Source organism: Mitosporidium daphniae (genome assembly GCF_000760515.2).
Source record: "Mitosporidium daphniae strain UGP3 chromosome Unknown contig-46, whole genome shotgun sequence".
NCBI classification, from domain to species: Eukaryota; Fungi; Microsporidia; genus Mitosporidium; species Mitosporidium daphniae.
The window spans coordinates 1-21,772 of NW_013546323.1; the positions used below are offsets into that span (position 1 = coordinate 1).

At 43.7% G+C, this 21,772-nt stretch overlaps 12 protein-coding genes across 12 annotated transcripts; 6 read left to right on the forward strand and 6 right to left on the reverse strand.

Annotated features, from left to right (window-relative positions):
* Nucleotides 1–724: 724 nt before the first annotated feature.
* DI09_46p10 (uncharacterized protein) lies at nt 725–1,753 on the forward strand (the record flags this gene model as incomplete). The annotated part of the gene is made up of 1 exon (XM_013382043.1): nt 725–1,753. The coding sequence occupies one exon, from the start codon at nt 725–727 to the stop codon at nt 1,751–1,753; it is 1,029 nt and encodes a 342-aa protein (XP_013237497.1).
* A 519-nt stretch (nt 1,754–2,272) lies between these two features.
* DI09_46p20 (uncharacterized protein) lies at nt 2,273–2,881 on the forward strand (the record flags this gene model as incomplete). The annotated part of the gene is made up of 1 exon (XM_013382044.1): nt 2,273–2,881. The coding sequence occupies one exon, from the start codon at nt 2,273–2,275 to the stop codon at nt 2,879–2,881; it is 609 nt and encodes a 202-aa protein (XP_013237498.1).
* Nucleotides 2,882–3,342: 461 nt separating this feature from the next.
* On the reverse strand, nt 3,343–4,332 carry DI09_46p30 (uncharacterized protein; the record flags this gene model as incomplete). Its single annotated transcript, XM_013382045.1, has 2 exons — nt 3,343–3,603; nt 3,646–4,332. The coding sequence occupies 2 exons, from the start codon at nt 4,330–4,332 to the stop codon at nt 3,343–3,345; spliced, it is 948 nt and encodes a 315-aa protein (XP_013237499.1).
* A 30-nt stretch (nt 4,333–4,362) lies between these two features.
* Nucleotides 4,363–5,994, reverse strand: DI09_46p40 (isocitrate lyase; the record flags this gene model as incomplete). Its single annotated transcript, XM_013382046.1, has 1 exon — nt 4,363–5,994. The coding sequence occupies one exon, from the start codon at nt 5,992–5,994 to the stop codon at nt 4,363–4,365; it is 1,632 nt and encodes a 543-aa protein (XP_013237500.1).
* Nucleotides 5,995–6,210: 216 nt separating this feature from the next.
* Nucleotides 6,211–8,630, forward strand: DI09_46p50 (GLE1 family protein; the record flags this gene model as incomplete). The annotated part of the gene is made up of 5 exons (XM_013382047.1): nt 6,211–6,292; nt 6,358–6,777; nt 7,275–7,347; nt 7,490–7,751; nt 7,956–8,630. The coding sequence occupies 5 exons, from the start codon at nt 6,211–6,213 to the stop codon at nt 8,628–8,630; spliced, it is 1,512 nt and encodes a 503-aa protein (XP_013237501.1).
* An 852-nt stretch (nt 8,631–9,482) lies between these two features.
* Nucleotides 9,483–11,319, forward strand: DI09_46p60 (uncharacterized protein; the record flags this gene model as incomplete). The annotated part of the gene is made up of 2 exons (XM_013382048.1): nt 9,483–10,729; nt 10,776–11,319. 2 exons carry the CDS (start codon nt 9,483–9,485, stop codon nt 11,317–11,319), a joined length of 1,791 nt encoding a protein of 596 aa, XP_013237502.1.
* A 202-nt stretch (nt 11,320–11,521) lies between these two features.
* DI09_46p70 (uncharacterized protein) lies at nt 11,522–12,751 on the forward strand (the record flags this gene model as incomplete). Its single annotated transcript, XM_013382049.1, has 1 exon — nt 11,522–12,751. One exon carries the CDS (start codon nt 11,522–11,524, stop codon nt 12,749–12,751), a length of 1,230 nt encoding a protein of 409 aa, XP_013237503.1.
* A 280-nt stretch (nt 12,752–13,031) lies between these two features.
* DI09_46p80 (uncharacterized protein) lies at nt 13,032–13,683 on the forward strand (the record flags this gene model as incomplete). The annotated part of the gene is made up of 2 exons (XM_013382050.1): nt 13,032–13,250; nt 13,339–13,683. The coding sequence occupies 2 exons, from the start codon at nt 13,032–13,034 to the stop codon at nt 13,681–13,683; spliced, it is 564 nt and encodes a 187-aa protein (XP_013237504.1).
* Nucleotides 13,684–13,785: 102 nt separating this feature from the next.
* On the reverse strand, nt 13,786–14,835 carry DI09_46p90 (uncharacterized protein; the record flags this gene model as incomplete). Its single annotated transcript, XM_013382051.1, has 2 exons — nt 13,786–14,594; nt 14,655–14,835. 2 exons carry the CDS (start codon nt 14,833–14,835, stop codon nt 13,786–13,788), a joined length of 990 nt encoding a protein of 329 aa, XP_013237505.1.
* Nucleotides 14,836–14,885: 50 nt separating this feature from the next.
* Nucleotides 14,886–15,518, reverse strand: DI09_46p100 (uncharacterized protein; the record flags this gene model as incomplete). The annotated part of the gene is made up of 1 exon (XM_013382033.1): nt 14,886–15,518. One exon carries the CDS (start codon nt 15,516–15,518, stop codon nt 14,886–14,888), a length of 633 nt encoding a protein of 210 aa, XP_013237487.1.
* A 404-nt stretch (nt 15,519–15,922) lies between these two features.
* Nucleotides 15,923–17,001, reverse strand: DI09_46p110 (uncharacterized protein; the record flags this gene model as incomplete). The annotated part of the gene is made up of 3 exons (XM_013382034.1): nt 15,923–16,430; nt 16,466–16,695; nt 16,723–17,001. 3 exons carry the CDS (start codon nt 16,999–17,001, stop codon nt 15,923–15,925), a joined length of 1,017 nt encoding a protein of 338 aa, XP_013237488.1.
* A 28-nt stretch (nt 17,002–17,029) lies between these two features.
* DI09_46p120 (uncharacterized protein) lies at nt 17,030–21,240 on the reverse strand (the record flags this gene model as incomplete). Its single annotated transcript, XM_013382035.1, has 6 exons — nt 17,030–17,752; nt 18,039–18,710; nt 18,748–19,146; nt 19,197–20,534; nt 20,655–21,037; nt 21,108–21,240. 6 exons carry the CDS (start codon nt 21,238–21,240, stop codon nt 17,030–17,032), a joined length of 3,648 nt encoding a protein of 1,215 aa, XP_013237489.1.
* Between the last annotated feature and the right edge of the window lie 532 nt (nt 21,241–21,772).

Genomic DNA, 21,772 nt, shown 5'->3' on the forward strand with positions numbered 1-21,772 from the left:
ATGGAGTGTCTTTGGATTGGGCCTATGACTAAGGTTACAACAGGCAGGGAAACCATTAATCTCATGCGCACCACCCAGAGTGGATTGGTGATGGATGCAGAACAACATCCGGCAATCAATGCAGATACGGAATGCTTTATCCAGGGAGACGTGCTAATAGAGTTTTCAGATTCGAGAAGTGCATTTGTGTTGCGATAAACGGAGAAAAAAATCGCCCATGAAGGGAGATAGCCCAGGAGAGTTGGGGTTAGCCCTCTATACAATCCCCGGATCCCTTCCTCCTTAATGATAGCCTAAACATAAGGCATCATAAATTTGCACCTTAAATATAGAAGTTGCGCCGACCGCTAAATTCGCGTTTGAAACGGGAAGTGTTTGTATTTTTATCTTTAAAACGTCGAGAGGACACGCGAAAATGGCTGCAGTAAAGCCGGAAATCGCACCAATCGCCACGGTCGGTACAAAGTCATTCGATTGCCTATAATAAGCTCAAGCGGTAAAATAAATACCAGTCATGGTCATCAAAAGAGACAGGGTCCCGTTTTGACATTCAAAATGAAATACCAATCATTATGGCACCAGAATTTAATTTTAGGCACTTTGCAAAATTGTGCAATGTTCAACCTTATTTTGTTTATTGGGCGAGAGCTGATGTGGCGTTGCTGGGGGCTCGATGGCAGAATTATTTTTCATTTTGCAATATTAGAATCCCACCACCCACATTATGATGTATCCTATTTCTAAGCCTGTCTATTTCATTGGAGAAAAAATTGGAATTAATTTCAGCAATCCAACTGCTTCCCCCGATCGATGGTACATGGCCAAGTCTGGAATGTTCTTTTTGGTAATTTTCCTTCTTTTTTGGATGATACTTCACTTTTTTGTGCACATGATCTCATCTTTGATTGCAAAATATCTTTTGCCAGCCGAGAGCTGCTCCTCAAGCGTGCAAAAGACCGATGCCAAGTCGATGTTGAGCAAAGTCAATGCCCCTGGTGTACGGCAGAGAAATTCCAATGGAGAACGGTCCAAGGCGAAAAAGGAGGAACCGGCTTGTTTGAGCGCAAGCAATAATTGTAACAAAGAGCCTTTGAAGCGTGTAAAGTTTAACGTTGCGTTCTGGAAGGCCGTCAATTATTCGTTCCTCGTTTTTGTTGGATTGAAGACCTTGCGATCGGCGGATTGGCTGCCAAACTACCACGAATATGCTATACCTTTACCGCTAATCGAAATTAAAACCACAATTTATTATCACCTTGCAATTGCTTCATACCTGTATGGCTTCTTTTGCCTGCTAGTGGAGCCTCATCTGAAAGACTTCATGATAATGGTTTCTCACCATTTGGTTACGCTGCTGTTGCTGATCGGCTCATACTACTTACTTGGGTCGGTACGCATTGGCATGGTAGTCATGATTCTTCATGATATTTGCGATCCTTTTATGGAGATTGCAAAGCTTTGTCTTTACGCGGATCTCCATCTTCCTGCGAACGTCTTTTTCGTGTCCTTTGCGTTGATCTTTATCGTTTCCAGATGTGTTATTTATCCAACATTTGTCATACACCCACTATTTATTTTACTGCAAAGCGAAGAGAATCAAATGATGATTGCTTATGCCCATCTTTTAATGTTGTGTATTATCTTTGTTATGGATGTCTATTGGACATTTCTTATCCTCAAAATGATCGTCGCTCAGTTGACCGGCAAATCGCTAAAAAGAGACATACGCGAAGAAGTGGACAATGAAGACTGATTGAAGGAAAGGGTTGTTTTATTTACAAATAAATTTACATGATTTGACATCGACAGCATTGAATTGGACATTTCCTTTTAATTTCTGAACACTCTTTTGCTTGATTTGCATCGCGGATTTCGGTGACCGGCCAAACCTTCTTAGCCTCTGATTCGCGCTCCCACGCGGACCCACATGATACGTCCTCCCTAATTGAGGACTGATCTTCGGGCTGATATTCGGGCTGATATTCGGACTCATCATCTACACGCTGCTGGTCACCATCATGATCATCATGATCACCGCGGTGCGGCAGTAAAGGTGTTCTTGGAATTTTATCGATCTTTTGAAACGGCAGCGGAACGCTGAGCTCCGACTCGTCGTGATAAAACTCGATCTACAAAGTTATTGTTGGTCTGCTTTTCATTACTGTCCTATCTCCAGATAAAATAATGTTAAATTGATGGTTTTGGCCAGTGGGCGAGCTACTTGAATTAAACGAGGAAATTGTAGACATTTTTTATAAAATCAATTTGTAAAATGTCATCATCTTTGCTGTGTCCTCTTTTGATGTCAAGGCTGCCATGCCCCTCAATTTTTCAATCGATCCTCGCAGCTAGGCATTTGCAAACTAGAGGCTTCAAAAGAAACATCAAGGCAAGGACAAACAAGCCGGTCACTAGCAACATCTCTAAAACCCCAAATGCCCCAAATTTATTTGAAGGCGCCCCGCTTATTCTTGACGATGGATCTCAATTTGTTTGCATCGACACGTTGCAGCTGTCGCTAAAATCTCCGCTATTAAAGCAACTGATGCCGGACATCCCGATTCCTGACATCGGACAGGAGCCTCTTCCTCCGCTCACGAGGACACCAAAATCGCACGCTCCATTTAGAGCGCTATCGGAGGAAGAACATTCAAGACTGCTCACGCTTCGTCAAAAAGACCCCCAAAAATATTCTGTTTCCGAGTGTGCCAAACTATTCAATTGCCCTCCTTTGCAAATTATGCAAACCGTCCATGCTCCGGCCAATTATAAAAAAGAATTGGCGGCCCAATTGGACAAACAAAAATATAGACGAAGAAATGTTATCCGAGCTAGGCGAAAGGAAGTTTTCGAAAATGCCTGGCACCATTATCACAGCTAGGCGAAAGAAAGTTTTCGAAAATGCGTGGCACCATTGTCACAGCTAGGGTTATAATTTATTAAACGTCCGTGCACCCCCGTACTCCGCGAAAATATTTAAATCGCAATTGATGCAGGCTTTATTAATTCATGCAGCTTTCGAAGCTTTCATTTGTCTGAATGCGTACAAATGTCAGTCAAAAAAGCTTCTAGAGTGTATACGCAACCTAAGGTCGCTCTCTTACTCGATGTGTGTCGTTTGAAGAGCATTACCCATGGCTTGCACAGCATACCATCATTAGTTTGACTCTTCATCGCTCACAAAAATTCCGTCCAAATACCTAATAAAAGGATCGTTTTCAAGCGTGAGGCGCAAATATCTATAAGTTACCATGAGATTGAGTACTTTTCATGATCCCATAAAGACCTTTGTGAGAGGCAACTTGCATTAAAGGGCTCCTTGATAAAGTCTCCATTTTGCACCTACAGGTAAAGCAGCAGGCCGAGCAATACCCGTTCGCGCAAATAGTTGATTATTTTGACAAGGTCATAAAACGAATGCAAAGATTGGCGGGAAATCTTTTTCAAATCAAGCCCATGGATTTCGGGGAGGTGGCCCTCAAAAAGGTCGTCAAAGTCGTTAAAATCCTGATCGTCAAACAGACATTTGATTTTTTCCGTATCGGACTCTTGCCACTCACCCCAGCTTGAGTCGGAGTCAACGGCACCGTGCCAATTGTCATCCTTATCGATGCAATTCTATGCGTCAACGCAAAACGTAGGTACCTGGTAGTTGATAAGATAGTACTTGTCAAATGAGGTATCAAGCGGATTGATTCGAGCATGCCTTTTACCCTGCATGTGGGTCTTCACGGCATCAACGCTTTCAAAACAATTGTCACAAAAAATGCAGCATAAATTTTTCAAAAGCCGATTGCGCAGTACAGCGATAAATTCGGGCAAAAAGACCAGATTATATGCTTTACCAAGAACCAGCCCATGCGACTTATCTAAGTGTGCAAGGTATTCCGGATACGATTGCCCCGCAGCTTCATTGCATATGAAGCATTTTTCGTGTTCCAAAGGGGCGCAAAGATCCTCTTTTTGCTGTTTTAAAAGGCAGGAAAGCAGGGAATGTTCCAGTTTGAATCGAATCAAAGCGTCCGCAAGCTGGCCGGGGTTTTCCGGCGTAGCGCCAACATATGTGATCCCGTCTTTTGAGTAAAAGTTACTCCTGATTTGGATTTCGCAATTATCCTGCGTGAAATAGTAATTCAAATAGGACTCCAAAAATGGCGCTACTTGAAACGCCTGGAACACGCAAAGCTTATGCCGATTTTTGAGATGTGCCAAAAATCCAGATGCAGAGTCAAACAGGCCTTGTCGACATCCCTCAAAAGTGCAGCGAATGGGCGTGCAAACCAGGTGGGCGTTATCCTGATTCCCCGCGTGGTTGACTTCATCGACAATCATTTTAGAATGCAAAAATTTAATTCAACGCAATTACAATTTCGATGCTATGAAGGTGGACGCGGTGAATTGCTTTTCCGTCACACCTTCTCCCATTGCAGCAGTGGAAGTCACGCCGCCCTGCACCAAGCGCATATATTCATCATACAGCTTTGCACCACTCCATGTTTGATGAGCAAGCGTCTCTACCTTATTTTCTCTTTCCTTTCTTTGGATTTGCTCAACATAGGCAATCACGCCCTTGGAAGAAAACAAACGCGCAAATTGGTCCGTTGCCAATGCATTTAAATGGAATCCAGCTAGGGTTATAAATTGCCAATTAAAAGACAATTGTGCAAGTGTGCTAGTAAAGCCGGCCATCTGGTCACGCGTCATCCCCGATTGCTCCCAATTAAATGAGGGAGAAAGGTTGTATGCGAGAAACTTTTTTGGATGTGCTCCAAGTACGCCTTCCGAAAATTTACGAGCTTGATCAAGAGAAGGGCAGGCCGTCTCTGCCCAAAGCATATCTGCAAAAGGGGCAAATGCAATGGAACGGTCAGTAGCCGCCTCAATCGAACCATGGTACCTGTAATATCCCTCCCTTGTTCTTGGAGACTCGCAATTCCAATACAAATCTATTCCTTTTGAATGGCGAACCCAGTGCAATATTTCCTCTGCCATGGCACCACGAAATCTTCTCTTAAATTCATTCATGATTGCAGGATCTCCAGATACCTTTTTTCTCAAGGCCGCTTCTAGGGTGCAAAGTTGAGCCTCACGCAGCCATTTCTCTTCGAGTTCTTGAAGAACAGCGCAGGAGGCACCTCGCTGTTTAGCCTCATTCAAAACACCTATTAACGTCCCTTTCTCGTTCGCATTGACCGAGCCGAGAATGTAAGGATGGTCTCTCGGATCAATGTTGCTTTGCAAGAGCTTTGCCGCCTCGGCATCTGTTCTGCTTATCAGAACCGTCTCCACTCCCATCACATCAAATTGTAGCCGAAAAGCGTTCAATCTATCTATGTGTTCTTGCGTGGAAACGAGAACCTTTCCACCCATATGGCCGCACTTTTTGGTTCCTGCTGCCTGATCTTCCACGTGAACTCCGGCTGCGCCGCGCTCAACAAATAGCTTGGCAAGCTTGATGTTGGATGTAATTCCCCCATGGCCAGTATCTGCATCTGCAATGAGTGGCCTCATCACATCATATGGAGCCTCATCACTTGTGAGCGCCTCAAATGTCAACTTTCGATCGTGCATTCTTTGGGCCAGCCATAGTTGCTCTACCTTCCTAGGAACAGTATCCATGGGATAGTCTGCAAGATCGGGACCTGGCTCATTGGTCGATGATGCTGTTGATGACGATTGCCATCCGGACACGTATATGGTTTCAAGATATTTTGACATTTGAATCACCTGCACCGGGTCCAAGGCCCCAAAAGTAATCGATGCAGTCTTGTTTGTGGCATGTTTCTGCAAAATTTTCCAAAGCTTTTTTGCTTGAATATCTGATTCATATTGGAACAGCGGGAAAGATCCCCGAAGCACCGCTACATCTTTAGCGCTCCACAGACGTTTAATATACTTCCATCTTTCAGATTGATACCACTTTTCGATAGACTCGACATTTAGTGCAAGGGTTTTCTTGATATGCATCATGTGATTTTTGCTCTCGTCATTCATTTTATCACTATAGTGGGAAATTGATGCCGCAAAAAAGAAATTGTGATTATATTGGGAAAATGATGCCGAAATCCCGCCGTCTTGGGCACATTGCTCATTTTATCAAACTGCTAGAAATTTGGCATAAATCAGTAGCCAATTGAAGGAGACCTTCCGCTTGATTGGTTGAAACTTATTTGTGAATTTTAATTGGCTGCTCTTTTAACTACCAGTCATATGTATATCCGCTACCTCTGTGTTGGCGCTTTACAACATCCTCCTTTGGCAATAAAAATGGAAAATACGGATATCTGTGAAAGTGACTCCGATTATCGGATATTTCCCTCGCACGAAAGTAACAAGTTGATACTGTATTTTTATTAGTTAGATCGTTCTCCAAAACGGCTGTAAATCTCAATCTCTTGGCAGAGACCATATTGCATGCTCCTTCGATTTCTCCATTCTCCGGGGTAGATTCAAAATCTACTTCTAGAGATGCCTGCCCTCTTAAAATGCGGTCGATCGATTCACCTAATGCAATTTTCACGCATCATAAGCAGGACGAACTAATTGGTTTCCGGTCGATCCTGCCTCCTGGCCATTCATATTCTTTTGATCAAGATTTACAGCCTCAAAGAAGGAAGAAGCTTTGTGCAGACGATATTATTCTTGAAAAGAAAAAGGCTCACATTGTTTCTGAGCAGAAGCGTCGGCAAAACATCAATGACGGCTTTGAAGAGCTCAAGCAAATAATCCCAGCTTGCAGTGCCACTACGGATTCTAAGGCTGTTATTCTTAGAAAAGGTATCAGTTTATGTTGGCATTTTATCTTTTTTATTGTAGCGGTCAATTATATCAAATCTCTTGAGGCTCAGCTTGTCCATAACACAGATTTAATTCAAAGGCATCCAATACACAGCAAAACACCACGCCATTTAAAGCCACACCATTCCTCTCCACTGCCACTGATTTTTCACGGGGCAGCAAGTATTGCACATTCAGAGGTTTTCCATCTGAATCAAGTAGATAGTATTCATATAGATCCACTTACTAATATAACAATATAGAATTTCAGTTTTAATTTAGGGTTCAATTTTAATTTCAGTTTTAATTTAGGGTTCAGTTTCAATTTCAGGTTCAATTTCAGCTTCGGTTTTAGTTTCAGTTTCGGTTTCAGTTTCAGTTTAAAACTTTCATGTCAATTTTATTTTTACATTGAAGTTTTTCGTCTTGAATGCAGAACCATAAAAGTGTACTTTCCACAATTAACGCTTTCCATTTTTCCTCCAGACAATTGGTAGACGATCTGCAGGAGCAAATTAGAACTGCCGTGGACAAGATTTCGAATGAACTCAATGAACTAGAGGCTAAAAGGTATTGTGCTCTGATGCATTTAACTTGAGGGTTTCTTCTCTTTCTTTGAGATCCGAACAATATGTGAATGCTCAGGCAACTGCCGAAAAAGTACTCTTGGTCAGCGTTATTTTTAGATCATTCAAGAAGAACTAAAATTAAGGCAAGATGAAGAGAGACTAAGAGCTGCAGAACATATCCGTCTTTTGGTCATACAAGAGCGACAGAAAAAAGAACGACAGAAAAACGAACAGCAGGAAAGAGAAAAACAGGAGCAAAAGCTTGTTGAGGCTACAAAAACTCAAGAAGCTCCGCAAACGATTGGTACTGAGCTTTATGGTGGAGCCACGAAGAACAAGCTTGAGGGTGAAGAAACAACGTCTCTATATGCATCAAGAGTTATATATTTTCTCTGGGCTGAAAGGGTATTTACTTTAATATTTTGATGTCTTCAGAGCCTTTCTTTATTGATATCTGAGGAGTTTTCGTCTCCCAAATTTCCGAACATAAAACCAATGATCCTGGGATTAAAAATGAAGATCAATACAAAAATTTGCCAGATAACTCAATCCTCCTCTCAAATAAGCATTGTGGTTAGTACTTTCATATCGAAAATTCTTTCCATCTAGATAAACGGGCTAAAAGAGATCGTATTGGCGGCTGGCACTCAAAACGAACATTTGCTTAATTTCTGCCAGTTTTTCATTTCAGAAAAAATATGCGACCAGGCATCTATACTGGCAGCATCCCATCTTCCTGCTGCCGTATCAATTGCACGAGTGTGCCATGGCATATCGAAATTTGGAATCCTTCCAGACTTTCTTGTCAAATTGCTGGGGACCCTAGCATTTAGATGTCCTCTATTAAATGGATCAAACCCTTCTGGGTTTTCATTTTCAAAACTTGGATACAAAATGAAACCAGATGGCATTTCAGTAAATGAAACCAATGATTCTTGGATCGAACGGATGCGAGGATACATTTCCCTGTATATCGCAATTCTTTTGTGCGACAATTTTGAGCCTGGTCTGAGTTGGACCCTATTGGTATCGATCCTAAATCTTGACACCCCACATCCATGGATTCCTTTCTTGTTAGTTTCTATCCTTGATGTTGGTTCGATATCCTTTTTTAGATTATTTCAAGGTTATTATTTGAAGCTTATTTTGTTGGTAAAGGAGCAGCTCATTCCCACTCTAAAGTCCACAAGCATTGCATTTTCTCCCAAATCCTCGCTTCCAAGATTAGAAATTATGGTAGATGAGATTTTACTAAATCCAACTTCTGTCGGACTTGCTTTATAGCCGATCATTTTTAAAAGGCCTACTTTTTCAACGGCCAGTTTTAATCTCATTGGAATAGAAACGAAATTTGTTCGGACAATCAAATTTTCTTTATTTTGCCCTCTAAAAAAAGGACATATCCAGATGTGCTTATGCATTTGCAAGATGTTATGATTGCCTGAAATCACTTCCGGTTCTTGTTCTCAGTTGAGAGTTAACCTTATAAAGACGTTGAAGCGTTAAAAAATGGTAAATATTTTGGTTCATATTCCCGGACTTCAAGAATATTTTATATCCGGGGTGTTTCTCTAGACATGCCGTGTTTATACAGCAGCTTATATCACGCTGTGTGTCCGATTTCTAAAAGCGACACTTGGTGTCTAGTCTATACTCCCATTATTCCTACATTAGAGAACTTTAATCTCAAGCTGAAAAAACGGCTCCAATATCAAAAAAATCTCATCCCAAAACCGTATCATTAAAAAACTACTGATAACTCCAATATTTATAGTAACTTTCAACTGAATTAGACGTTTTCTTTCATACAGGACGGCATTTATTGGTGTCTTGAAAGATGTAGAATATGTACAAAGGTCAATTTAGACCTCATACACTGTCGGAACAGCTGGCCAAGTCCCGGCAAAAATAGAGCACGAGAATATACAGTCTCTAAACGTAATTGCAGGCATATGAGTGGCTGAATTTATTTAAATCAGGATTAGGTAGCTGTGCCAGCCAATATGAATTAAATGTTTTATCCGAAACTGCAAAACAAACGGTATGTACCAATCATTTCTGTGCTTCAAATGCATATCGCAGCCAATTAAATAAACATGCTAATGTATTTCAGCAAATCATTCGAATGCTTTTTTAATGAAACTCCGGTTTGCTGCGTTGACGACTGTGCTTGCTGCGGCTGTTACCATTGTCTTAGTATACACGCTAAAGGGGTATTTTGATAGCAGTTTTGATGAAGCTAGTGAGCTATCAAATAATATTAAAGCCTCCTTTCTTCCTGATTCTCTTGCTCTATCGCGTTTAAAAACCAGCGGGAAACAAGATCTTAAAGATACTCTTTGTTTGGGGACTGCATCCAGTAATTACAAAGAGCATCCTTCAAAGAAACCTTTTTTCATCATGGGGTCTGGAATAGCAATAGTTACTCTTTCTGCTTTACTGATCCATATTTTGCAATCAGATGAACCTGCTAACTCAGCTCAAGATCATAATTATATTTTAGCGTACGGATTCCTCATATTATTAGCTATACACTTTTTTACCCCGCTTCTCAATATTTTGATATTTGGCCGAAAGAACTTGGTATTTGACCATAAGCTACTGGTTCGCATATATTTAGAGCGCTATTATGGGTTTATTGAGGCCATGAAAAAACTCGAGCCTAGTAATCCCAATTCAAATCGTCCTAAAATTAACATACCGAACTTATTTGACGGGGTTAACGTTTTAGAGACGTATATAACTATTTTCCCCAACACCACGCAACTATTTCCGGACCCTTTATCATTTTCTGACACTGCATCACCAGAAACTTTGAAACTAATCAAAAATTTCCCACCAAACCTTGTCTACAATATTCTTCAAGATTCTACATTCAAAAATCACTCGTTTCCTGAAAAATTTACAGGCTACAGACCCATCGGAGATGCCCAAAGCTATCAATTTTATTTCGTCATAATTTACGATGACCTGAAGTATTATCCGATTATAAATCTACACGTTAATGATATGGTCAATTCTTTTCTTTATAATTGCTCCCTTGATACACTTTTAAACCCTGAAGAGCGATTTATGCCCATCATAAATGGGACTAATACAGATATGTTGAAAGAAGCACAAAACTCTCTTAAAATTTTGCAATCGAGAACCTCAGAGGCGATTGCTTTGAGTCTTACTTTTCCAAAAAATACGACTGAAATTAAGAAGCTATATGACTCTGCTGAATTTGTCGCTGCCAGAAACTACTTGAAAAGGTTCTTGACTAAAGGTCCTATATCTTATAATATTCAACGTATATTATTTCGTAACCCTTTGCCCCAATATTATCCATACTCTCGTTTAGAGTTAAACCTAATTGCTCCTGAAGAAGAATCTGTGATTAAGTATTATATGTCCTGGATTAATTCGACATTCGAGGAAATGGGTCAGGAATCTGCCGGGAATAAGTCTGGAAAGAGTCAGGAATCGGCGGGGAATAAATCCGGAAAAGGCCATTAATCTGCAACGACATGAGCCTGGAAATGACCAGGGATCTGCCATTAATCTGCAACGACATGAGCCTGGAAATGGCCAGGGATCTGCCATTAGTCTGCAACGACATGAGCCTGGAAATGGCCAGGGATCTGCCATTAGTCTGCAACGACATGAGCCTGGAAATGGCCAGGGATCTGCCATTAGTCTGCAACGAAATGAGCCTGGAAATGGCCAGGGATCTGCCATTAATCTGCAACGACATGAGCCTGGAAATGGCCAGGGATCTGCCATTAGTCTGCAACGAAATGAGCCTGGAAAAGGTCAGGAATCTGCGGGGAGTGAGTCTGCAAAGGGTCAGGAATCTGCAGGGAATAAGTCTGGAAAGAGCCAGGAATCTGCAGGGAGTGATTCCGGAAAGGGGCAGGAATCTGTCATTAATCTGCCACGAAAGGACCAGCCTATAGCCCGCCCCACAAAAGCTGGGGCTAATATCCAGTAAAAGCTAACCCTAGCCTAAACTTTAACCTCAGACCAAAACTAAAGCGTAATTAAGTGGTTTTAATGTGCAAATTTGTATGCTGTATTTAGAAAATCTAGGCCTTTCAGAGTACTTCCACGTAATTGTATTTGCACGCGGACTAGTAAATCTCTGGATATAGCCTTAAATTTTAAATTTATACATTGCACACTAATTGCCATCAATGAGCGACAACGGAATTACAGGAGCATCTCCGCAAGGCCGCATAGTTAAGATATGCCTTACTGGAGGGCCATGTGGTGGAAAGACATCGATACAAGTGGCATTATGCGATATGTTTGAGAATCTCGGCTGGAAAGTATTCAGAGTGCCTGAAACTGCGACCATCTTGCTTGGTGCCGGTGTTTCTTGGTACGACCTTACCGGTGAAGAAGCAAAGCTTTTTCAGATGCATCTTTTAAAAGTGATGCTTAACATTGAGGATACATTCACTTCTGTAGCTAGTTCTATGATCAAGCGTGGGCTGAACGTGCTCATTCTCTGCGACAGAGGCACTATGGATCCAGGTGCGTATATCCCGCGTCCAGAGTGGATCTCCATTCTTTCCGAACTAAATATGGATGAGTTGCTCCTCAGGGACCAAAGATACGATCTTGTGCTTCATCTTATGACGTCTGCCATTGGGGCAGAAAAGTTTTACACAATGGCGACCAATGAAGCGCGATACGAAAGCCTGGAAAATGCCCGTGATGTTGACAGAGCCCTCGCAAATGCCTGGGTTGGGCACCCGAACTATGCACTAATTGACAACTCTACCGATTTCGAGACGAAAAAATTGCGTGCATTCGAAGCAATCCTAACACGCGTCGGGCTGTCGGATACTCGTTTTGGTAAAGGAATTGTCAAGAAAAAGTACCTTCTCATGCCATCTGCAGCAACATCCGTAGATAAGGGGTTGGCTATCAAAACACCTGCCTCTTATGCGTCCATAGACGAGGCGGTGGTCTTTCCAGCAGAAATTTCGTTCAGAGACTTTGATGTGCGCCACGACTATTTGATTTCTACGGACGACTCGACCACCAGAATAAGAAGACGCGGCTTCTCTTCTTCCTCTTCGTATTCGATCACTCAGCAAAAGACTGTAAACGGCGAGCGCGTAGAAGTGCGAAGGATTCTTTCTCCAAAAGAATACGAGCTATTTTTGTCGCAAACGGATCCTTCCCATTGTCCTATCATCAAAAAACGCAGATGTTTCCTGTGGAAGGAGCGTTACTATCAGATAGATCTCTTTGAATCACCAAATCCAGGGCTATTGCTTTTGGAGGCTTATGTTGTTCCCTCTCCAAACTGCACAACGGATAGCGAAAAAAAGGACCTTCCGCCTTTCCTTAATGTTTCCAAAGACATCACGGGCGAAAAGGCCTATTCTATGTTCCATCTTTCGAGCATCTAGTTTTTAAAATTCACTCGAAATTCAATATCCATCCTCAACCCTAAATTAAAGTTTGGTACAAAGTAAAAGTTCGTACACTTGGCCCTGTCGCAAGTCGCACATAGCAACACCAATGAGAGGCTTGTCAATAAAAAGTTTTGATTTTTTGCTTCCCACTGCCTTTGGTCTCTGCAGCGGTAGGAGATTTTATCACGACACTGCCTATACCCGTTTATTTACTGGATAACTATCCATCCTTTCGTTTCCCTGGCCCACGCCCAAAAAGGCCGCCCTGATTAGAATGCAAGAATCCACTGAAACCCGTTTCCCTACCGCTACCACCTCTCCATCTCCTTTGCTAAAGGGCTCGCAGCTTTCACCACAGCTTCGGTTGGTTAATCCGCCTTGCCTGATCGTTTATCGTGAGATGCGCTTTCTTCTGATGGATGCCCCTTCAGAGCTGACCGTGCCCCTTTACATCAAGGAGATGCATCGACACAATGTCACCGATCTTGTACGGGTATGTGAGCCGACATATAGCCGACCCACGGTCGAAGCATCTGGGATCAGAATGCATGTAAGGGCATTCATTTTTAACCCTCGTTTAGGATTGGATCTTTCCAGATGGTGCTGCGCCGCCAGGGGCTATCGTTCACCAATGGCTTGCCTTGTTGAAACGCACCTTTTCCTTGCACGCAGCCGACTCTTTAGAAGAGTATGATGAGGATACGACCAGATCTACCGTTGCTGTCCACTGTATTGCAGGTTTAGGACGCGCTCCTGTCCTGATTGCCATTGCACTCATTGAACACGGGATGGATCCTTTTGATGCTGTGCTTTTCATCCGCAGAAAGCGGCGGGGTGCTATTAATCAGATGCAATTGAAGTTCTTGGAGACATACTACCACAGGCACAAGCGTGCAAAGACTGCTCCTCGGTGCAGCCTCATATGATCGCATAAACTTTATTTTTCAATTTGCGGTTTGATTGCTCTTGAGAAAGAGCCAGAGTAGTTTTTTACAAATAGCTTGAGAAATTTCTCGCCTTGATAACCGTTAAAGACTGGCACGTCCGTATGTTCCGAGCGCTGCCAATTTGCGCTTGAGGTCTCGCAGCGCTTTGCTGCGGGGTCGCCAACATGCATAGGCTAACACCATGGCATCGATTTCTTGTCTAATAATCGGGACGGCAAGCAACTTTGAATCTGTTACTAGTGCGTGCATCATCCACGGCACATGGTAATGATTCGGCTCTTCAGGAACCTCGAAGGGCACATACCTTGGAGCCTCCATTTTTGAACAAAGTGAATGCCCAATGATCTGGGCGGCGCTTTCATAAACCAATGGATCCGCATAAATGGAGGAATGACCATTATCTCCATTGACGATAGACCCTGCGATCCATTCTGAAAGATAGACTAGCAAGCCATGGTCTGAGAATCCAGCATTCTTGATGGAAAGACAGAGTGTAAGCAATAATGGCAGGAACGAATCCCGTTCCTGGATCTCTTTTACATGATCGTGGCCATGCGACTGAGTAGAATGGTGATGGGCCACACCACTGCCCTCAATGTAAAGTAGCCGAGTGATGTTCGGATGAAAGAGACCATACAGCGTAGAGGAGTATAGTGGGACCAGTTGGTCCATCCACGACCCCACTGCAATCACCCTTACACCCGCGTGCAGCAAACGGAGCAGTGCAGCTCGTAGACGCGCGGCCATTTCGGTAGCGGGAGACTTGGACACAATTTTGGGCACCTGGCTATCATCGGAACCGGTCACTGACGGAACCATAAATGGCGCATGCAGTTCGAAGAGCTCACGAGAACTTTCTGTTTCCATGTACTGTATGAGGATATTCTTCCCTATACTCGTTTAGGCAATAAAGTTGATACCAAGCTGTGGAAAAGGTCCATGGAATATACCAGCCATCGCGACAAGCGTGATATTTTGTACCCCTGTCAAAGCACCCTCTGCATGCAGGCGTTCGAGAAGCAACGTTCCTACGGGGACGCCTTGCGAGTGTGCCACGACGATCAAGTCAGTAGACCTTTCGAGCGCTTCTTTTAGCGCGCTGTTTTGGACAAAGGCTTCCACGCGCTCCATGATGCGACCATGTCCATTAAGTGGGACCTTGATGAGAACGAAAGTGATATTCATACTTCGATGACGATATGCTCATCCACACCTGTGTGACTTGATGTTTTTGTCATGTTATTGGTGATATGGCCTCTTCGCAGAGCTGCAGCCATTTGCGTAGTATAGAGCTCGGAAGAACACGGCATTCCAATAAGATTCTGCAGAATCTTTTGCGTAACCGCCCATCCATGGATGCCAACAATTGCGGTAACTCTTGCACCATTTAAAGGCTTAACGGTATCAACATGTCCGAGTTTTCGAGACGCTTTCTGCCTCATAATGTGGCGGATCCAATCTCTGTCCATCAGACGGCGAATCCATTGGGAGCCCCATGCTGGAGGAGGGGGAGGAGGCTTCGATATTGATGCATACGCCAAAATTGACTCGAAGGTTGGAAGAACCCTACTGCTGCATGGAAATACTTTTGCCACTGGAAGGGCCATGCTATCTTCTGCTTTTTTGAAGCCGACTCCATCTCCTTTTGGCAAAGTCAAGACGTCCTCCGTGGGTGGGGTGTCTATTTTTTTCATGATTTTGACCGATAAAGTAACGGCATCCTCTCCCTTTTCAGATTTAAGAAGGGCCCTAAGGCGCCCGCCCAGGCGGCGGAGGGCAGCTTCAGGTGGTCCCATGGAGACCCACTGTGCCATTAGCTAACTTTACAATCGAATTTCTACAATTTAATCTGGCCGTTCTAATGAGACACTAACCCTAGAATTTTGAATGTTTGCCACCAAAATCCTGTGCAGAGTTTGTCATAAAATAAGTGTCTAACTGCCAATTCCACAAAGACTTACCTTGATTGTAGTTCTCAAGTAAATAGCTCCATCAAAGTGCATTTGAATCTTATCTTCTGATACTGCCTCTTGCAAAACTCGTATTGTCCTACGATTATCCAAGATGCCATGTGGTATGTGCGCATATATGTGTCTCTTTAAAAGCCATGGAATAGTTCCTGGTGTTTATCTTTATGTGGCAACTTTAAGTAGGATTTTGAGTTCTATATTAAATGGTGGGTTGAGATAAATCTTTGGAACAAACAATGACCAAGGCACTAATAGTAAAATTTGATGAGCTCGTCGCTGACGCCAGATGGGGTGAGTACTCCGAGATCTGTAAAGAGCAAGGTTATGTATGAAGGAGGGGTGTAATCGACTAACGGATAATCGTCGTGTGATGCAATAACCGAATTCCCGGTCACAAACCAGGGAGTCTTCTGTATGCCAGTGGATGCCACGGGCTCAACAACATGCTTATCAACGTACCCATGGGTACCACCTTTTGTGATCTCCGAAGCAAGCAGTCGCGTAAGATCTTCCTGCCCCAGCGGAAACAGTCGAACAAACTTGTACGATTCGGCCAGCGCATAAAACGGCTTATGTGCAGACTGTGCTAGCACGGCAATCTGGAAGCTTCCAACCTGGTTGACAAGGCCGCCATTCTCTACAACGCCCTCGGCACCAACCAACACCAGATCGACCTGGCTCATAAAGTAGCCCACGGCTGCGTCGAGAATCACTTGAGAAGGTATATTTTTTGCCTGTAAATGGGCCTGCATTTCCCTTCTAAAAATAAGAACTTCCATGTAATGGCTTACCCATGGTTTCCTGGACGCGTTTCCGTCACAAAGACAAAGAACCGACGGTCCTTGGAAGCCTCCTCCAGCAATTGAATGACGGCACGTGAATATGAATGAACCAGGATTTTGGAATTATCGGGAATGAATTGAAGCCCGTATGTGGATATTTTTTGGCGATGTGACGAGGAACTTTCCACGAAAGAATTGGCCCGCTGCACGAGCGACGTTTTAAACGCTTGGAAATCATCCTACAATCAAAGGCAAGCGAGACTTACACCTGTGTCTTCCGAGGCCATCCGAGCTGCGAATCGAGAGAAAAGCTCGCACCCTGCGCGCACAGAGATCTTGCCCTTCAGGGCGCGCAAGAGCTCGCCTGTAAGTCGCTCCAGGGCAATGGTGAATTCAGCCATGGTGTTCTCCTCTAAACATAAAAGAATGGCAATACCAGATGACTGGGAGATGTGTGTAATTAATGCCTTGATGATTGCCACTGGCGTTGCATAGTCTGGGAAGCTATGTAGGATTTCGTGGAAAGTTTCCACAATGCCAGGCATGGTGAAATTAAAAACGAAAATAAAAAATTTATTTGCAGTGAAAAAGTGGACGGGTTGGCACTGCGTCAGCTCCGTCATAAATGGGCAGTACCTGGATTTGGAGCATGCCTCTAGTGCCGCTTGCAAAGGGCAGACTCTGGAGATGACACAGCTCCGTTATTGTTCTGTCCTGGCGCCCGGCCCAAAACGCCTCATGGCTCGCAAGGATTCCACCGTTGCATGCCCTATCCATAGAAGGGGCATCTGTCAGCAGACATTTTACACGTGGGAAAAGGGCCAGTATTTTTTTGATAGACTCCGCAGAGAAATATCTTTGCGGTTTGTCTTTGGGATAAGAACCATCTGGATACAGTGCAATGATGACTGCCTGTGCCGGGTCGCTCCCTGGCATATTTTCCTGGCTAGCAGGATTTGCATCACCATCATCATCACAATCATTATCACCAGCGGGTCCCGTATGTTCATCAAAGGGGATGTCGTCTGGTCCAAGTACAAGGTCGCCTTCGGGTCCAGCACTTGACGGCGTTAGCCTCAGAAATATCGCCGGGATCTTTTCCTTTGGGATAGCGGTGTCTATCCAATTGGTACGAGCCATGTACTCCTCCGGATCTGGTAGGATGTGTGAAATCACCTCTGTGTGAGTTGTATGCAAATGTGGACTAAATGATATCAATTGACAATTCACAGAGGCGCCGGATTTTACGGAGCACAAAGGCGAAATTGAAAACAGCTCCAGGCTAGTTGGTTCAAGCTACGTTTAGAGAACAGCGTTACCTCTGCAAGATAACATTTTTGGGCCGCCAACTTTGAGATCCCATACGAAAGGTCAAATACCCTCATGCTCGCTCACAAATGTTAAATTGAATTTAATTTTTGAATTGGGATGTTGTCGATTTTAATGTGCAATAACTTATGCGGTTGGCCCTGTTGGGGTGGAAGTCTTTTCAAGGAGGGCAGTGGAATACGCTTTGAATGCCTGGAGCGCGGAAAAGTAGGTATCTTTCTCAGCGGACTGGTTAAAGTATGAAAATGCAGACGAGTTTAGTCCGGGCAATTCTAAAGTCAATCCAAACGCCACGAATACCTGAAATGGTGGAAACCGCTACATCGTACAAATTGACACCGTCCAGCGGCGTTTCGTAGTAAAGCTCTTCTTCAAGATCGCTCTCTTCCCATTCCGAATCCTCATGTGCATCGTCTACGTTCTCTTCTGGGGGCTCCGCTTGCAGCTCCTTTTCCTGGGAAAACTGGGAATGCGCTTCGTCGTCGTCGGACAGCTCCTTATCCTCATACGAATCGGAATAGTATTCTTCCTCGTTGGAATCATCATCGCCATTTTCTGCATGGTGCTCCAATAAGCGTCTATTTTCCAGGCTTTTTGGGAGCGTTTCGAATGCATCCTGGAGCAGGGTAAAGATAAGCGGGAAAATTGGCGAAAGGTCTACATTGCATCGTAAAAGCTGGTTCATGGCAATGACAACAAGTCGTTTGTCGTGGACTCTATTGAATGCTGCTTTGCTTGCACAAATGTACGAAAGAATGTCTATCAGGGATGGGAGTGCTGCCGAGTTTGCAGAAAATACGTTCAAAGTCAGCATGGTGTCGTAGATGATGCAGTTGAGAATCACCTCCATATGATGAACGATGCTGCGTTTGCTCTTGTATTTGCGAAAGTTTTCTAACGAAATGCTAATAAACCCTGGAATCAACTATGTCAGTAAATGATGAGCATGCTGGCTTGGGTACCTGGTCAATAGATCCTCTGCAGCACAGCAGCATGGACTCCATGATTTGGCATCCGCAGATGCGATCGTCATCTTCATACTCGGTGCTTTTCATGGCCTTATCGATGATGGAGGTGAACATTGCTTGTATTTGCAGGTTGCTGGAAACCAAAGCATGCCCATATGAGATGATGTTGTCGAAGCAAGGAAGCAGATCGCCCAAATATTCGCCCATCGTGCCATTGAGATAGTATTCGTACAACACCGGGAAAACGGTGGTCCACATTTGCTGAGAAATTGCCTTGCGTGCAAAAGTAACCGAGTCAATCAGCTCTAAAATGTCTTCATACAGATCCGATATTTTGTAACGCAGCACATGCGAAATTGGCTCGTAAAAAAAGGCCTCCATTTGCTCGGTTAGCTACAAAATTAAAGGCATACAAAAGCGGTTACGTCTGAATTGGATTTCACCGAAACCACAAGGGTGGTTATCGTTTTGAGCAGCCCCATTGCAGTCATCGTTTTGTCGGTAACGATGTTGAATTCTTCGTCGTTCTCATCGATAGAGCCGGTGGCAGGCGACTCTTCGCTGACCGAAAACGATTGAATGACCTTTGGATGGCTGATGAGACGCATAAGGGTCAAGCAAAGCTGCTGAGTAAGCTGCAGTGAAAACGGAGTCAGCTCCACCGAATATAAGGAAACCAACTTTTCAAGCACATAGGAGAGCGAGTCTATATCGCTTTGGTTGGTAAGGTCCAGTAGGTTTTGCACAATCGGTGCAAGGTTTGCCGTCATCAGGGGCGTAACCTCTTCAAATTGCAAAAAGATTCCCAACGCCAATGCTGCCTGTATACGTATGGGGAGATTTTCTGGGGCAACATCGCCAAGGCACCGAAGAATGCCCTGAAAGATTGCCAGCACATTGTCGATTGTAGAGTATCGAAGATCCTCATAGTTTTGAATGACCCAGCATGCTCTGGCCCGCAAAAATGGCGAGTCCGAACTCATGTCTGGCAGCACTGCACTCATGATAAGCGACTCTGTTTGCCCTTTAAGCTCGGGAGCAGCCAAGATTGTGGATGATATGGTTCCGACCACCATCAGGGCTCCTTCATTTGCACGAACGTTATTATAATAAGGAGATGTCGAGGTAGAAAACCCGACAAAAATTTCGTTGATGAATTTCAACAACGAAAGGAAAACCGACTTTTTTCTCTTTTTAACCATGGTGCCGAGCAAGTTGGAAGCAGCCCATGAAACGCTTTCCAAGTCTTCAAAGGGATCCAATCTTTTATGGATGTATTCGTATGGATCTTCGGCCCAGATTCGCTCATCCTCTTCGGTGTAGCACAGTCTTGGAAATATGAATAGCTTCATGATCGGCTCGATATGCAGCTTAATTCGCTTCCAGAGCTTATTTGAAAGAAGGGCAGAATCCAAATAGTCGCAAATGAGGGTGACCAGTCTTGGGGGCAAAGATAGTTCTGGCTTGTTTGAGCAAACGCCCTCAATAAGAGACAGAATCACATCCAAAGTGGGGATGGCAAACTTGGACATATAAAGAGACGAAAAGTGGGAATAAGTTTTGGTGCGAAATTTGTTTTGCTCGTCCAATCCATAACGCGATGACATACGAATGGTGATGTGTAGCGCCCACTTTTTCATGCTGAAGAATGGACACAGTTCGGTTTGGTCTGGATGGTAAATAGACTCTGTGTTTGGAATGGGCATCAGTAAGATGTGAACGCAAATGCTGATCCATGGATCGATGGCAGATTCTGCTTGCAGATCTTTAGGCAGCACATACTAAATGTCGGATTAATCAAAGTTGCTAACCTGAAGCGCGCTAAAAAATGTTTTTAAAATGGTTTTCAACAGCAAAAACGAGCCATCGTCCATGGTGCTGCCAAGTGTCTTTGAAACGACATTCAGCAGCAATGGGAAGCCCGTAAGGAAAATGGGATGATTCTGCGACTTTGACGACGTATTTTCGGCATCAATCGCAACACGCAGGACATCAATGATGCCCATCAGGTAATGCAAATCCGACACCGATTGCAATGAATGGAAAAGCTGCGGCAACAGCTCTGGCCATGAGGTCAAGAAATCTTCCTGGATCAATTTGGAAAAACACGGGAGAAGAAGCTTTCTATGGTTGGAGCTGCATGAAACGTAAGCCTGCGTGATATTGGCTCTAATGTATTGGACTTCACTCGCGCTAAGCGAACACGCAACATCGGGCTTCTTCTCTTGATACGCCGGATACGATGGAAATGCCTTGATGATGGCATTTTTAAAGAAGATCAACCCTACAATAAAATTAACGTGCATTACCAGCTTGTTTGGCGGTCAAGTTAATGTTTGGAGAGATGGCCAAACCCAGAAGCACAGAAAGGAATCCATCGTGATGCGAGTATTCCTGCAGTTTTTTCTCCGCCTCCTTTCGAACATCCTGAGCGGCCGAAAGCGAATTTAATAAAAGATTGTGGATATGGGTTGAATGTTCATCCATCGCAAAAAACAAAAATTTAAGCCAAGCTGCACATTTAAATTAAACCCGTTCGAATTTAATTTACCGTTGAAAATGGCGTTTTTCCACAATCTAACGCTATATGAGGGACATTCGGTATATCACGCGCTAAGTTCAAATGTAATTTCCAGCCACAAAAAGAGCCTAATTTTAAAGTACCCCTTTGTTGTAATGCCATAGCACCGGACAGCGACTTGACATGTACAGCATCGATGCCGAAGGCTGTGAAACACGGTTTTTCAAGTCGTTCCCGATCAACGGGAAGATCATCGCACTTGCTATGTCTTCGTTAAAGGTTTTTATCGCATTTGATGGTAGGGCCATTTGCTTCCTTTCGTCTTGCTGGTCACAAAGAAACTGCAGTTTTGTGTTTTGCAGTGGGATAGCAGCTCATACAATCTTCGGTGTGTCTTCAGTGCGTCTTTGAAGAGTGATATTGGAAAGCTTCTCAAAGAAAATGCCAGGCTTGTGGTCGAAAATAACGGCCACTTTGCGTGTGTATATTGCATTTCAG